The sequence below is a fragment of the Euprymna scolopes genome, chromosome 19, assembly GCF_053919585.1.
Source record: "Euprymna scolopes isolate OS-2025 chromosome 19, ASM5391958v1, whole genome shotgun sequence".
Classification (NCBI taxonomy): domain Eukaryota; kingdom Metazoa; phylum Mollusca; class Cephalopoda; order Sepiida; family Sepiolidae; genus Euprymna; species Euprymna scolopes.
The window spans coordinates 114,661,020-114,678,341 of record NC_136500.1 but is presented as its reverse complement, the minus strand read 5'-3'; the positions used below and the strand labels follow the sequence as shown (position 1 = coordinate 114,678,341).

Below are 17,322 nucleotides of genomic sequence, written 5' to 3'. Positions count from 1 at the left end.
AAAATTTCTTCCATATAATTAAACTTATGATAAGTAATATCTTCTGATGTTTTATTTTCAGCATTTTGAATTTATCGTCTGGCAGTGTTCGCATTGGCTTTTTTCCTGCAGCTTTTGCAGCGGCTTACTGTAAACTGCCAGAAGATGCCGACGTGGTAAGGTTCTGGATGAGTACCAAAGAATTTGAAAAATTACAATCATTATTTAAATGTAACAAACAAAGTGATCAGTCATTACCTTACGGCAGCTGAGTTGCAAGTGATCCAATGCAAAGCAAATGATGAATACAAAATAGAAAAGTAAAAAAAAAAAAATTTAAAAAAAACAAAACAAATAAAGGGCAAATCTAAATGCATATAGGAATTAATCTTTGACTATTTAGAAGACACTCTTGGAGTTGATGTTTATTGTTTGATGATGTCTGTGTATTTGTATGAATAAATTTTGTGTGCATCTGTATGTATTTATTTGTATGTGTGTATGTATGTATTTATTTGTATGTGTGTATGTATGTATTTATTTGTATGTGTGTATGTATGTATTTATTTGTATGTGTGTATGTATGTATTTATTTGTATGTGTGTATGTATGTATTTATTTGCATGTGTGTATGTATGTATTTATTTGCATGTGTGTATGTGTGTATGTATGTATTTATTTGCATGTGTGTATGTATGTATTTATTTGCATGTGTGTATGTATGTATTTATTTGTATGTGTGTATGTATGTATTTATTTGTATGTGTGTATGTATGTATTTATTTGTATGTGTGTATGTATGTATTTATTTGCATGTGTGTATGTATGTATTTATTTGCATGTGTGTATGTATGTATTTATTTGCATGTGTGTATCTGTATGTATTTATTTGTATGTATTTATCTGTATGTGTGTATTGGTATGTATTTATTTGTATGTGTGTATTGGTATGTATTTATTTGTATGTATGTATTTGTATGTATTGTATTGTATGTATGTATCTGTATGTGTGTATCTGTATGCATTTATTCATATGTATATATCTGTATAGATATATCCGTATATATTTGCATATATATATCTGTGTGTATATATTTGTATGTGTAAAATGTCAGCTCATTTGCTTCACACACACACACACACGTATACTCATAAAAGTTGAGAAGCAAACCAATCATTTCATCGTTCTTGTCTAGCTTCTTCATCTTAGATATTAATGCAAATGTTTCCTTAGTTAATGGAGAGCAGAAAAAAAAATGATAAATAAATAATGGGTGAACACTCACTCGAGCAGATGATCATCAGCAGATAACTTTCCTGGGTGAAAAAGTTCCCCAACCCCCATCTCTCTCTCTCAAATAATAACCTAAAAGTCAAATTAAAAAAAATACATATCTCACGACCACCTCAACTTTTATATATCTACTTGACCAGGATTGCTGCATTCTCATCCACCCAACTAAAAGGAATTCAAATTTCCCCCACCCTTTTTTCACCCCGATTTATCAGGGTCACTCAAGATCCTAAAGGTTGATTGTTGTCCCAGTGAATTCGTTTGAAGACACACCATGTTCAGAAACTGAGTCCCCTGTTGTGGTTGAGGTAGAATCATGAAGGGACAGTTCTGACACAAGACTATTTTCTCCTGGATAGAGTTCAGGGTTTGGTGGATCATCCTAACAAAGAAAAGAAGGCACATCATTAAATTAACATGGCAAAATGGACCGGGTAATAAAAGCTTAAAAAAAAAAATAATCTCTATAAAGGAATTTCTTGCCTTTATATACTTTAACTGGAGATTAGTTTGGGAAGTACAAATTCATGTAGAAAAGTGGCTTTTACTGGCATAAGAACCAATCATTCATCTTAAAAAGATGATATTAAAAGTATAAAGAGAACTTGAAATGCGATCAGATCATTTGAAACCAGAAATATTAACATCTTCAGAAAAAGACATGAACAAGAGATGTGAAGGACGGAAACAACAGGATTATTGTAAAAACAAACAGTAAGTCACGAGAGAGTATCCTGAATATGTCAACGCAACATATGCACAATAAAACGCAGATGACTAAAACTCCTGGAAAATAAGCAATTTCACCAACTTAGAGTTTGTTTGGGATAAATTTGGTAAATTTTTGATAGTCTTTTATGCCAGCTTCATTTGAAATATTTGATAAATGGTAACGTGCAATGGCTAACTCATTGCAAAGCATCGGAATATTGTAAAAGAGCAAACTGCATTATACTAATTCATGCTGGATTAAAAAATATAAAAATCTTAGCTCAATGCTTTTGAATACCTTGAAAGCTATGAAATAGAAGTTGGAGAATTATGACAAAGATGTGAAAGTAGTAGCCAACAGATCATAGCAGGCATTTTGTCTGCACAATGAAATTTGTTAAAAAGCTGCAAGACAATGCAGACTTTATTGAGAGAGATAGATGTTGGAACGGTGAAAAAAGCGCCAAACAAGGATCTTTGCTATTCATCACACCAAAGTCACCAGGGCCAACTACTTATCGTGAAAGCACAAGAGAGCCACCTTATAAAAGTCATCATAAATTGTACTACAAGATCAAACAACCAATCAACCTCTGGTTCTTCACAGACAACAAGAATTTCTGCCAGGACCAGTCGTACAATGCTCAGAACAAAACAAAAAAAACAATGGTTACCCTACAGTGCACACAAAAGTTTTGTACATCATGAAGATAAAGTTTCTTCAAATTATGATGGTCTTTGAGTGTGAGTCACCTCTTTGGAAAAGGACTTAGACTAAACTCAGATCATTATATATAGAGTTGTTGTCTATTGTTATCAAGTGATAGATGGAGAGAGTGGCTGCTGAAAAGTCATATGTGTGACAGGAGGACTCCACTCTATGTCACCCCTTCAGAAAAAATTCAGAAGTAGCTGTCAGAAAGCATCTACAATTTCACCAGTTCCAACATCTGTCGCCCCCCCCCCAATCCCTCCTCCATCAACTCTCCTGGTTGCAATCTCATGGACTATTAAGTGTAGAGCACAGTTGAGAAAGATGCCAACTATACTACCAGCAACAACAAGCTGATTGGCAGTATCAAATTGGCGTTCAGGCATCTCTCGAAGGGCATCATTCAGGCCATGTACTTCAGGGAGTGATGGAAGCTCAGAATGGTTTCATTAAGTGAAATGTATGCAACAAAAATTCTCTAAGAGACGCTCTTTGAATGTATTAAGAATAGATTAATTAGTGGCCAAAAAATTTCTTTTCAAAAAACATCAAATTTGTATCAAACATTCTGTAGTAAAGAAATGGTACCATTCTTACCAAACTTGAGTGTTCCATATCGAGCAATTTGAGTGTTAACAAGCTTCAGACATTCTATTAAATAAATGTTTCTATTCAGTTAATGATTATTTCTTTAATTCTTGAGCAAAAAATTTGTCCCATCGATGAAATGTTGCATCCCTCTGCCTGTTTTACAAGTATTTTAATGGTAGATGCTCCAAACAAACTACAAAACCTTGTACTCCCTCAATGTAATACCTCCAACAAACCAGACAGGCAGCAAAATCCCACCCCTACATAGTAAAAGCCTTCTACTCAAATAGTTTCTTCCCCAGAACTGTTAGACTTTTGAATTCCCTTCTGTGTTTTTGCTTCCTCGACTGTACTGACAAGTTCAAGTGTAATCAGACATCTTGCTGCTCAACTCCCTACATAGTATCCCTGCAATTTATGTCCCAGATAGTAGCCCCCTATATCAAAATGCCTTGTTTGGGGTGAATATGTAATAAAAAAAAAAAAATTTTAAATGGAAACCATGCCACAAACATCTGATGTAAACAAGACACACACAAAGACAATTCGGTTTTTGTATGATTTTCCATGAAATTTCTATATTATAAACTCATTTCATTTCCATTGTAACTGCAACCATATTTTGACAGTGACACTCAGTGAACCCCCCCCCCCTACTCTTATGGTCCCTAAGAATCTAAATTGGGGTCATCCAATCATATTCAAATTATCTTCCTTTTTCATATTTTTCAATACTAGGACTTTATTTTATTAATTTTGATTAATACTAGGACTTTATTTTATTTTATTTTTTTATAGAAATTGCTCAACGCAAGGCATAAAGTTACTTGATGCTAAAAAAATACCCCTGAAGATCAAAAAGAGGTAAAAAATGTTATATGGTTAACTGCCAACCCAGAAAACAGCAATTCTTCCTACTTGGTCAGAAACATCTCTCCTGGAATGTGAAAACTAGAGAACAAAATAAGGAAAACAAGAATTATGAGGCTGTGGTAAGTAAATTCAAAAAAGTAATTCAAGATTAACTTTTTATACTTGAGTCTTTGGGGCATATAATCAAGGATTTGGTTCCAGAGTATCACCAGACTTCTGTGTGTTATTGGTGACACTCGCACATTACTTTATGCATAATGACAAAACCATTGTCTTCTTTTCATCTATTTATCAATGTGATAATTTACTGATGGAACGATGAAATCTGCTTAATCAAATTTCCCATTTTTATTAAAGGTACAATCATTATTCCACACACATTTTGAAACGGTATTTCTTGTTAAATTGGTTACTTAGTCATTTACTTGATATAACAATAAAAACAGCCTCTTCATCATGGCACAATCTGATCCAATATTCATTTGTATAAAAATATACAAAAAGTGACAGAAGGCCGAAATGTGGGGAGCATAGAAAAAGGTTGGTCTTCTCGAACTTTAGCTAAGTTAATTAATTTAGCTGGTCATATTCACTAAACAATCTATTCACCAAAATATCAGTTATACCAAATATTCACACTCCATTCACCAAAAAACAAAAAACAAAAAAATAAAATAATGAATATCCTACTTAACAAATATGGTGGACAGGAAGTTACCTGATCCTTTTATACTGCCAAGGCAAACCAGGGCAACTAACTTCATTTGTGGAGTTTAGACTTGAACTTCTTCAGGTTTAGTGTACATCTTTTGATTTGTATTTTTTATGGCATATCAACTCTTTTCTGTTTATTTAATGTTGAAACATTTTATATTCTAAACAATCGATTGTAAACTGTTCATTGAACACAACATGCTATTTTATGCATATTTAGGGAGAAGTGTTCATACCTTTCCAAATGTGAACACCATCGAGTGAACTCAGCTTTGGCAATTTACCATGTCATACATAACCCGTTCCTCATTCATTTGGCACTCCCTTTTAGAACGTACATTCAAATAAGTTCAAACTATCTTATTATTTGCACTGAGATCAAAACAACAAAGATTGAGGCATTCTAGAAGTGGAGGGAGGGGGTAAAATCACAAACAATGGAATTGGCTGTGCCAAGTTCAAATTCTTGCAGATCTATTTGTGTTCAAACAGTACAAAACCTGCAATTTTCAGCCATGTAAAATTGCAACTTGTGTTTGATTAATCTTATACAATAAGTATCATACTGATATGAACCGCGAAGGAGATATATTCGTTTGAAGTAGCTGAGTGAGCCTTGCTACAGTTTTCAGTAATAATCTTGTAAGTCGTCCTACTGAACGAGTCTTCATTGTCGAAACTAGTATTCCTAGCATGAGGCTTGTGGTGTAACTTTCAACAGCTGTCCCAGCTAGCTTTAGCGGTCGGTATTTATGGTTTAAAGATATATTTGTAAGGAGGAAGAACCCAGATGTACTTATATTCATCGCAGACTTTGCCTTTAAACAACCTAAAAAAAGGTTGATATATTTTTTTTTTACAAGGGAATCAACACTTATCAAGGCCCAGAGGCCACTGGAGGATAAGGGTTAAAGAGTGTACAGTGGTCAAAAGGACAATACCATAGTAATCGTAGAAGTGTAAATTTGGTAAAATTGGATTACTTAAGGAGAACAGCTCATTAAGAACTTGTTTACATTGGACTTGAAGACGGCTATATTGTAGTCAGCTGGAAAGCAGGTAAATGGAAGAGAGTTCCACAGGCGTGCAGTTCTAAGAAAGAAGCTTTGTTTATGGAATCTACATTTAGGTTTAGGCACAGATAAAGAGTCCCATAAAACAAAAAAGAACAAAAACTAGAAAAAAGAAAGAAAAAAAACTGGAAAAAAAGAAAATGAAGAAACGGAAAATAATCATTAATCTCACCTGTAAAAGTTGTGTTTGGACGTATGTGATTCCAGTTTCTGGGTCCCTTAGAGTAATTCCATGCTGAGGGAGGCTTTCCGCAGGATTAAACAACTGAGCAGAGTTTACAGCAACTGACAACTTTTCAGAATCTGCAAAGCAAAAAAAATCTTATAAGTGACGATATAAAATTTTGTTTTAAATTTATAATGTTATTTATTGATAACAGAACAAGAAATGCCTTATAAATAAATTTTATATCAAGAAACAAAAAAAAAACTGAAAAAAAAAAAAAATGTAAATAAAATAATAAAAAAACAACTTATATTATTTGGATTATTCAGACTATTTTCAGGTTTTAGCCAATGTAAACTGACCTTTCTTAGATGCATTTTGTAAAACTTGGGAATCGATACAGAATTTCGAATTGAGCCATTTATGTAATCCTTAAAGGTAGACTGTCTTCATTACGTAAACCATTATTGTTTATTGTGTAATGATGTTTGGTAATTTTTTATTTTATTTTTAGTGATTATCGCCGGTAGTGATAATTGAACCTTCAATCTCCGAAAAACTATCTCTTATCAGAACTTTTTAGGGTATTGAAATCGAAAAAATGTGTTTGTTTCTGTTCAAAATTTAATTTTTCTTTGCTGGTAGTAATGATAAAATGATGAATATTTATTGATTTTAAACTGTAAGTAAAACCAAAAATTTATAGATCCTCCATCCACAATAGTATTTCTATGTTTTCAAAAATATATACACATTACACAGGTTTTTATAGTAATCCAGAAATAAAAGAAAAATAATATTAAAAAAAAAAAATGAATCAGCATTAGAATCGGTAATTGTATCAAAATTGGGAAAAATATTGGGATTCACTATTTCAAATAAATTCATCTTAATATTAGACCGCATAACTTGCCTGAAAAAAGCATCCGGACGTGTTTCACCTAGCACTGTTACAACAAATGTCAACCTTTGCTATCTCATGATACCACAATAATTTTATGCCATCCTGGATAATGTCACTGGATCCAATATCATTAAAAAGGTTTGTAAAAAACAGTAAACCCACTGTTGAACAAGTCACGCTTATCATATTTAATGTCTATTTTACATTCTGGCATGTATTGGCCTCCTAAAAAAAGCACTAACATATACAGATATCAGATTATCAGCAAAATCCCACCCCTTCACTGTAGAAATCCATAGATGCAGGAAAGCCTTCTACTACAAGACTTTTGAATCTTCTTTCGGTCTCTCCTTCCCTGACTGTATTAATATACAGAAATTTTAATGTAATGTAAACAGACATTTTGCTGCTCAACTTCTTACATAGTGTCCCTGTAGATATGGTCTCAAATAGTAAGTTCAAATGGTAATATGCTTTGTTTGGGATGATTAAAAGTTTAAAAAAAAAAAAAAAGAAAGAAACCTGATGAATGAGACTCTACTGTGTTTGTTCATAATTTGGCATCATGTTCTAAAATAGAATTACTCTCTGGAAGAAGCTAATGGTATTCGGGTTTTCCTAGACTGGAAGAAGACATAACATGTAATGGGAGATGTTGTCGAAGTTCAACTGATACAGAGATCTGGACGGAAAATAAAACAAACCAATCATTTGGATGATTACATCAGTTTCCCCGAGGAGAAAACAATGCGACATCATACACTCATGTTATATGACGAATAGTTTCACTCGTGCGGCCTATATAAATATATATATATATAAATGGTAAATTACATCCCCCTTATTTTGAGAGTTTGATTTAGATAAAGTTTAGTACTCCCACTGAGAGAGAGCAAGAGAGAAGGCTTTGGTTTGCTGGTCATTCCTGGAAAAGAAGCTGGTTTGCTGGTTACTCCTGGAAAAGAAGCTGGTTTGCTGGTCACTTCCAAAAAAGAAGCAGGTCAAAACTTACGAATGATACACTTCTCCTAGAGAATCAACTAACCTGGGTGCCTGGCATTACTCGGGCGTTTGGAGATGTGTGTTGAGCAAAAAAAAAAAAAAAAAAAAAATGTGGTAGTAGGCAGGCAGGCTCGAACCCATATCGCAAAAGAGAAAAAGAATGTGAAAAAAAAAAACCCTGTGATGTCTTTGCTGTTGCAGCCATTGTGAAACTGGAAGTAGCAGAGGTTTAAATTAAGGCTAGTCAATTGAAAAGAGGGGATGACTTTCGAAAATATCACTGAAAAAACGACCCCTCCCTGTAGAAAAGTGCCCAGTTGAAGGTGAAAGAATCAATGTTTTTAGCCAATTTTTATATATTTGTTGTCTGAAAGGTTGAGCTTCAAAACGATACCAATCTTGTGAAAATCTGTCGCCTCTGTCGAAATTTTCAGGCAGACATACATACATACATACATACATACCTTTAAACAGACAGGTGAAATTTATATTATAGATTACATTGAAATTTATTGACTGGATACTTTCTTCTTTGTTTTTATTTTTCTTTCTGAGTTTTGTTTTACTTTTATAAGTACTTTTCTTCTCTTCCACTATCAGTTATCTCTCTCTCAGAACCAGAGACAGGATGTATAGCAGATAGTTTAGGAGCATGTCTGTCTTTAATGTAATGATAGAGCAATGATCAAATGGACATGCAATTTCGCATCAGCTCAGACCTGACACATCACCTCTGATAACCCGTTGGCAAGGTTAAAAATACCAAATCGTGATTAGCTCTTAATGGTTAGTCAGTTACATTGGTTCAACCATGTCGAATTCTAGGATAAAAAAAATGCACTGATATCAAATTAAAAGAATTGATTAAAAAAAATGACCCAAGAAAACTAGGATACAAGCTATAAAAAAAAATATCCTTGACAGCTGAATTTACACTGAATCAACCCTCAAGACTGCCAAGTTTGGAGACTAGGATTGCAAGCTGTCAGAAAATGTCCGACGCCTGACCAAAGGAAATAAGCCAATAAAGTGGCTATGGTTATTATTACAAATCATCAACAAACACGACTTACCTGCAGACACGTAATCAGAAGAGGATCCAATCAAAACTGGATCTGTTGTTCCTATAATCGAATTGGACAGTGTATTACTGGCGTGAACTCCTGAAAGGGATTAAAAAAATGGAAAATTATTGATGGAAGAGAGAACATAATAATAAAATCCCAATAAAGAATGAAAAACCTTTGGGACAAAAATAACAAAAAAAAAATAAATAAATAAAATAAAGAATGGAGAACCTTGGGACAACAATAACAAAAAAATAAACCAAAAATAAAAACAAAATAAACAATGGAAAACCTTTGGGACAACAATAACAAAAATAAAAAATAAAAACAAAATAAAGAATGGAAAACCTTTGGGACAAAAATAACAAAAATAAAAAATAAAAACAAAATAAAGAATGGAAAACCTTTGGGACAACAATAGCAAAAATAAAAACACGTAAAAAACGAGATAAAGAATGGAAAACCTTTGGGACAACAAAACGTTTTACTTGGCCTTCGGGACAAGATCAAAGTGTAGTATCTGTTCTTCAGATGCTACACTTCAATTTCTTGTTCTCTGTCAGTGGAGGAGAAATCCTTCACGACTGAGAGAATTTTTATTTTTGTTCCTTTTCTCCACGTTAAAAAACGACCCTGGTGTCTAACTCTGTCCCGTGGGGAGGCATTGTAAATAGGAACAATAACAAAAAATTAAAATTTAAAAAAAAAAATAAATAAAGAATGGAAAACCTTTGGGACAACAATAACAAAAATAAAAACCAAAAAAAAAAAAAAAAAAATCAAAATAAAGAATGGAAAACCTGTGGGACAATAATAACAAAAATTTAAAAAAAAACCCAAAAAAAAACAAAATAAACAATGGAAAAGCTTTGGGACAACAATACCAAAAATAAATAGCAAAAAAAGAAACAAAAACAAAATAAAGAATGGAAAACCTCTGGGGCAACAATAACAAAAATAAAACCCCCCCAAAAAAAAACAAAATAAAGAATGGAAAACCTTTGGGACAACAATAACAAAAATAAAAACAAAAAAATAAAAATAAATAAAAAAATAAAGAATGGAAAACCTCAGGGACAACAATAACAAAAAATACCCCCCCCCCAAAAAAAAAATAAATAAATAAATAAAGAATGGAAAACCTTTGCGACAACAATAACAAAAATACCCCCCCCCCCGCCGCCAAAAAAAAAAAAATAAAATAAAATAAAGAATGGAAAACATTTGGGACAACAATAACAAAAATAAAAACAAAAAAAAAATCAAAATAAAGAATAGAAAACCTGTGGGACAACAATAACAAAAATTTAAAAAAAACCCAAAAAACAAAATAAAGTATGGAAAACCTTTGGGACAACAATAACAAAAATAAAAAAATAATAAAATAAACTATGGAAAACTTTTGGACAACAATAACAAAAATAACCCCCCCCCCCCCCAAAAAAAAAAAAAACAAGATAAAGAATGGAAAACCTTTGGACAACAATAACAAAAATAAAAACAAAAAATAAAAAATAAAAATAAAGAATGGAAAACATTTGGGACAACAATAACAAAAAAAGAAAAAAAATAAAGAACAGAAAACTTTTGGGCAACAATAACAAAAATACAAAACCAAAAAAAAATAAATAAATAAAGAATGGAAAACCTTTGGGACAACAATAGAAAAAAATAAAAAACAAAAAAAACAAAAACAAAATAAAGAATGGAAAACCTTTGGACAGCAATATCAAAAGTAAAAACCAAAAGACAAAAGAAAAAGGTGTTATAAAAATTACAAAGAAAAAAAAAAAGAGTTATGATTATGCTTTCAGAATATGGCTATTTTGCCGTGGGCAAAATAAATGCCTAACCAAAAGAATTGTTTATCAAACCAATATTTATCAAAGAAAGCCCAAATAACAAGCAGTGTTACATAAGTATGACCTTGCTATATTTTAAACCCAGATATACAACTATAAAACAAACGCAATAAAAAAAAAGAAAGAGTTATGATAATGGTTTCAGAATTTTGAATTAAATCAATAAAAGTAAATGTATTATTCAAGATGAACCCATAGAATCTGCATTAGACTTTATTAAACACGATAAAATTTAGAAAAACTCTACCACCTCAATAGTTCTCTCCTCATATATATATATAACATCTTTATGGATGCAATCATTATTGAGTAGGCAAAGATGTTTGTTATTACAATTACAGTTAGTTTTGGGTTTAATTGGGTAGAAAATTTATGGACGTATAAAAGTTTAATATTAGGTTTATGATAGGGGCCATATTCCCTCTGCTTCGCTTTTTTGTTATCAAGTAAGATCTTTGACTTACTTGTTGTTTCATCAAATACTTTTGCATGCAAAATCCGATCCCGCATTTTGCTAATTCCTACCCTCTGCTGAGACGGAAAGTATTTCTTCGAAACTCCACAGATTAAGGACTATCCACTTATCTAGTGTTTCCTTTTCAGATTAAATATGTTTTTAACTCATTTCAAAGTGTTTTTTAACATGTTTTATTAACTGTTTGCTCGTATTATAAGCTCTATCTCCTATTTGGTTTTATCGAGCTTTTACATCTGGCTGAGATAACTTTATAAATATTAATTCTTTAATATTTACAATATACTTTAATTTTACCATCTTGGATCATTTTGGTAAATTTAATTGTAATTTTTATTTTATATATATATATATATATATATATATATATAAAATAAAAATTACAATTAAATTCAAAGAATGGTATATATATATATATATATATATATATATATATATATACCATTCTTGGTATATATATACCATTCTTGGATTTTTAACCCTTCACCGGACTATCCATTCATGTGAAATCTTTTTATCATTTTTCTTTTACCTCCTATTCCTCTTACCTCACCCTTTTTTTTTAACCAAGTAAGATCTGTGACTTACTTGTAGTTTCATTAAATACTTTTATATGCAAAATCCGATCCCACATTTTGCTAATTCCTGCCCTCTGATGAGAAATAGGAGTATTTCTTCGAAACTCCGCGGATTAAGGACTATCCACTTATCTTGTGCTTCTTTTTTTAAAATTAAATATGTTTTTAACTGTTTTTCAAGATGTCTTTTAACATGTTTTATTAATCATTTGTTCATATATAATATATATATATATATATTTTACTTGGGCGTCACCACTTATCAAGGCCACTCAAGAATAAATGTAAAGTGTAAATGTAGTAATCATTAATGGTGTAAATTGGGTAGAATTTGATTATTTATGGGGATTGCTCAACAAGAACTTGTTTACATTGGATTTGAAAGCTTCCATGTTGTATTCAACCAGGAAGCAGGCAAACGGAACAGTATTCTACAGGTGGAATTAGATTACGGCACAGATAGAGAGTGAGAGAAATCGTTTATAGTGGTTATAACTAGTTGAGTGTTTATTTTTTTTGTGAAAGTTTAGGAAGAGGGAACCATAGATCGGAGTTCAGTCGCACACTTGCCACGAAAATAGAGCAAAGACAGGCTTGAAATGTCTCTTCTGTGGGAAAGAGATAGCAGGGAAGAGGAAAGGGCATCACCTACTTGGTTTCAAAGTCAGTTTCAACTTTGTCACGGCAGAATAGAGTGCTCCGAGTAGTTCATGACCAGATATGGCAACAGTACTCCATTTTAGGGTATCCCTGGCTCTTATACAGATAGAGAATTGGATCGGCAGTGAGATACCTATTGAAGCGGTAGAGTGATCCAACCATTTTTCCAATGATCTTGGCAAAAGATTTGATGTATGCGTTCCATATTCAGATCAGGAGTGAAGGTCGGTCCCAGAAGCTTCCCCAAGACGAGAACCATTCATTTCAATTGGGGCGTGATGAGGGTCGGAGCGATTATGATGAAAGAAGAGAAGCATTATAATTAACCAGCCACCTTTTTCCCCATTGCCCCACATTCTCAAAATCAGAAGAGAATCAGAAAGATCTTGATCATTGTTGGCTTTTGAAGTGTGGCCATAGATTGTGGTATCGTCTGCATAAATGTCTACGAATGATCTAAAAATGTGATTTGGAAGATCACTGATGAAGATCAGGAAGAGAGTTGGGCCCATGACGGAACCTTGAGAGATACCAGCATTAATACTCTAAGTTTCTGATTTTCACCCATCGATGACTATCAGAGAGAAAGGATTTAATAATTGAAAGCACATTTCTGGCTATTCTATAGCTAGTGATCTTGTGAAATAGACCTTTATGCCATACTCTATCAAAAGCCTTTGATGTGTCAAGAGCTATTGCTCTAGAAATGGAGCCCCTGTCGAGAGGTTCACTAATTCTGTTTGGTATTACAGTTAGTACATCAGCTGTAGATCTCACAGAATGGAAACCATTTTGCATGTCACTGAGCAGGTTATTTTTGCTGAGGTGGTTGATATTATTGTTGTGGCAATACATGTGTGCCGTTGGGTTCATCGGTTAAAATAATGAAGGAGTTTTGATTTGAGACAAATGAATAGTTATATCATATCAAATTACAGCTCATGAATTTTGCTGAGAGAAAATTTCCATTGGTCTAACTCTGGCAGACTGGTCAATTAGAATAAAGTTACTTTTAAGTAAATGTTGATCAATTTTTAACCCCAGAATAAAAAATGACCACATTTACTTTTATAAACATTATAAGGATTTCACTGGACTTATCATTTTATTGTCAAGTTCAATTATTCTTCTCAATCTATATCAAATCTACCATCGCTGGGCAGTGTCTGATCGACATAGATCACACCAAATGACCCTGAACTGACATGTATTTTGAATTTGAAGATTAATATTTCTGATCCCCGATACGTAAGATTGTTCAATTTGTGTTTTACATACAATATGCACCATTTCCAAATGGTCAACCATCTAATATTTCAAAGTTTTGAAGGTGTGTCACATTTCCTGCCAACAACTTTCATTATGTACTGAATGCTGCTTCATTATATTTGGTTCAACATCCATTTTACATGCTGGAATGTGTTGGACAGTTTTTTGTAAATTAACTTCTAAACTTGGCAAAAAGAATTTGTTTATTATATAATTCTTTTATGAATATTCAAAGATTTGATTGAATTTATAATTTTACTGTTGAATTTAATTTCAGTAAAATAATAACATTACTCATTTGAGTTAAAATATCTTTAGTGACAATTTATTAAAATGAATCCAATTACATTAACTTTTCCTTATAGAAGAGACATTCAGTAAATAATGCCCATGATCCACTTCCCACAGCAGTAGAGCAACAAAACTCGGCACATTTATTAGTCTTTCTTTACATAGAAACTACCCAGAGTTACATATGTCATCAAGTCTCCTGTAGTGTGCATCTTTTCAAATATAAAAACCAGATCACTGCACAATACTTAACAGGTTCCATTTCACACTTGACTTAGTTTGAAAACCTGTAAATCAGAAACTACAATTAGTTCAGAGCTGTAATTTGCCACTTAACCCATAGACATATACAGTAGAAACCCGGGTACTTGTACAGTTTAATCAAGACATTCAAAAATGAAAATATCATAAAAAAGGTTATATTTTACATATCCATTTTGAACTGACGATCTCAGAAAAAAATTTCACTTAATTTGATCGAGTAGTTTTTTTTTTTAATGTCTTTATTAAATTGTAAAAGTACCGAATCCCAGGATCCAGTGGCCCTAGGATACGTTTTTTTCAGGTTACAATGTGGAATATGATGCTTTTCCGGCCCGTGGTTATGGTATTTGCCCTGCCTTATGGTGTTATTTATGTTATTTGATTATATACATTTTGCAAAGAACTTTGCAGCTAATTCTACCCTATGCGACGAAGGCCATCAACTCCCCATATTTCCTCCTATAATACAGAACAAGCTAGGTAACATACAAATATCCATGCATGAGGTCGCCAAGCTAATAAAAAACCTAGATTCCAGTAAAGCAACTGGCCCTGATGGCATTCCAATTATAGTGTTAAAAAAGCTTCAACCAGAACTTGCTCCCATACTTACGAAACTATTTAAGCGCTGCCTTAAGGAGAAGTGCTTTCCGACCCCCTGGAAGACCTCATCAGTTTGCCCTGTATTTAAGAATTCAGGTGATAAGTCATCTCCCTCTCAGTACAGACCAATAAGTCTTCTCTGTGTTATGAGTAAGTTGCTGGAATCAATATTAAATAGAGAAATAGTCAACCACCTCAGCAGGAATAACCTTCTTAGTGACACACAATATGGTTTCCGCTCTGCAAGATCTACCGCAGATGTGCTGACGGTTATATCCCACAGGATTAGTGAATCTCTTGACAAAGGCTTCCTTTCTAGGGCAATTGCTCTTGACATATCAAAGGCCTTTGACAAAGTATGGCATAAGGGTCTACTTCACAAGATTTCCAGCTACGGTATAACGGGAAATGTTTTCTCAATCATTAAATCATTTCTCTCTGATAGGCTCATAAGAGTAGTGGTAGATGGACAAAAATCGGAGGCCTTCAATATAAATGCTGGAGTTCCTCAGGGGTCAATCCTGGGCCCAACTCTCTTCCTGATCTACATCAATGACCTCCCTAAACACATACTTAAATCATTCGTTGACATCTATGCTGATGACACGACCATCTACGGCAACACATCAAAGGCTGTAAATGACGAAGTTCTCTCGGATTCTCTCTCCTCTGATCTCGAGCGCGTGGTTCAGTGGGGGAAGATGTGGCTAGTTACCTTTAATGCATCCAAACCAAACTCCTATCCTTACATCATCAACGCTCTGATCCCCAGCTGGCATCAATTGTGATGGATGGCTCTCGTCTGGGTGAGGCCCCGTGTTTTGACAAGCTTCTAGGTTTGACCTTTACTCCTGATCTGAAATGGAACATGTACATCAAGTCTGTTGCCAAGGTCGCTGGAAAGATGGTGGGATCCTTCTACCGCTCCAGAAGATATCTCACTACTGATGCAATTCTCTATCTATATAAAAGCCAAGTACGGCCAAGGATGGAATTACTGTTGCCATATCTGGGCAGGAGCTGCCAAAAACAGCCTATCATGCCTTGACAGAGTACAAAATAGACTTCGTGGTTTAGTGGGGGATGCCCTTTTCTCTACCCTGCAACCCCTCTCCCACAGAAGAGACGTTGCGAGCCTATCCTTGTTTTATCGTTATTTTCATGGCAGGTGCTCGTCTGAACTCCAATCCCTGGTCCCCCCTCGCCAATCTTTCACGAAAAACACCCGTCTAGCTGAATCCACTGTGAAAAATTTCCCCCACTCTATATCTGTGCCTAAATCAAAACGCGGATTTCATGAACAAAGATTCTTTCTTAGAACTGCACGCCTGTGGAACTCTGTTCCGTCTGCCTGCTTCCCTCCGGACTACAACTTGGATGTCTTCAAGTCTAATGTTAACAAATTCCTAATGAACCGCCCCCCCTAATTAAACACTTCATCAAATCTCCTCACTAACGTAATGTACTTGCAATAACCCTTATCCCTGAGTGGCTTCCGGGCCTTGATAAGTGGTGATCACTGTGTAAAAAAAAAAAAAAAAATATATACATGTGTATTATATACTGTACTGTATTTTGTTACTAATTTTTAATACTGTATCCCAGGATTTTACGATATATGATTGTACATGCAAAATTTCAGTTAGATCAGACAACTGAAAGTTTGTCAGGGGCTTTTACTTATTGAACATCCTTTGTATTATTCTTTCTCCAAAATATGATAATCCACTTTTCAGAACAAAATAAACTATTGTTGCTAGTCAGTGTTTGTTAAATATTAAAGAGACAACCTTGATGTGATGGAATCCATTATGAATTGAGTAAGAAAATATTTCACCTGATACAGGAGTTGCTTGGTTGACAATGTGCGTTTGTTGCCCTAACGAGTCCATGTCATCAGTAACTAGAAGAGGCACCAGATCAAATTGTGAATTGTCTGAGGCTAAATAAAAACAAAAAAAATTGAAATCTTATTTAAATAAGAATACGATTAAGTTTATAGAAGATAAATATAGAAAGAATGATGCTGAATCAAGGCTGGCAAAACTGGTTTTTAGAGTCAAAATTCAAGTTAACTATTAAAAACTAGATGCTACTGATGAAATTTGTTGTAATACTGGTATGACAGTAAAAAGACACAAATGAAAGGCCGTTGACATTAGTCTATTTAGTGAAATTATTGAGATTGTCTATTTATATATATATATATATATATATATATATATATATATATT

General features: G+C 33.4%; 1 protein-coding gene across 1 annotated transcript in view; it reads right to left on the bottom strand.

Annotated features, from left to right (window-relative positions):
• Window positions 1–905: 905 nt before the first annotated feature.
• LOC145239885 (uncharacterized) overlaps window positions 906–17,322 on the bottom strand; it is a 99,774-nt gene continuing 83,357 nt past the window's right edge. Inside the window, exons 10-13 of the mRNA XM_080103501.1 lie at window positions 16,926–17,030; window positions 9,093–9,182; window positions 6,120–6,250; window positions 906–1,655 (exon numbers count right to left, since the gene is read on the bottom strand). Coding sequence (XP_079959627.1) covers window positions 1,503–1,655; window positions 6,120–6,250; window positions 9,093–9,182; window positions 16,926–17,030 — 479 coding nt within the window. The 3' untranslated portion in view covers window positions 906–1,502. The remainder of the gene's footprint in view (window positions 1,656–6,119; window positions 6,251–9,092; window positions 9,183–16,925; window positions 17,031–17,322) is intronic.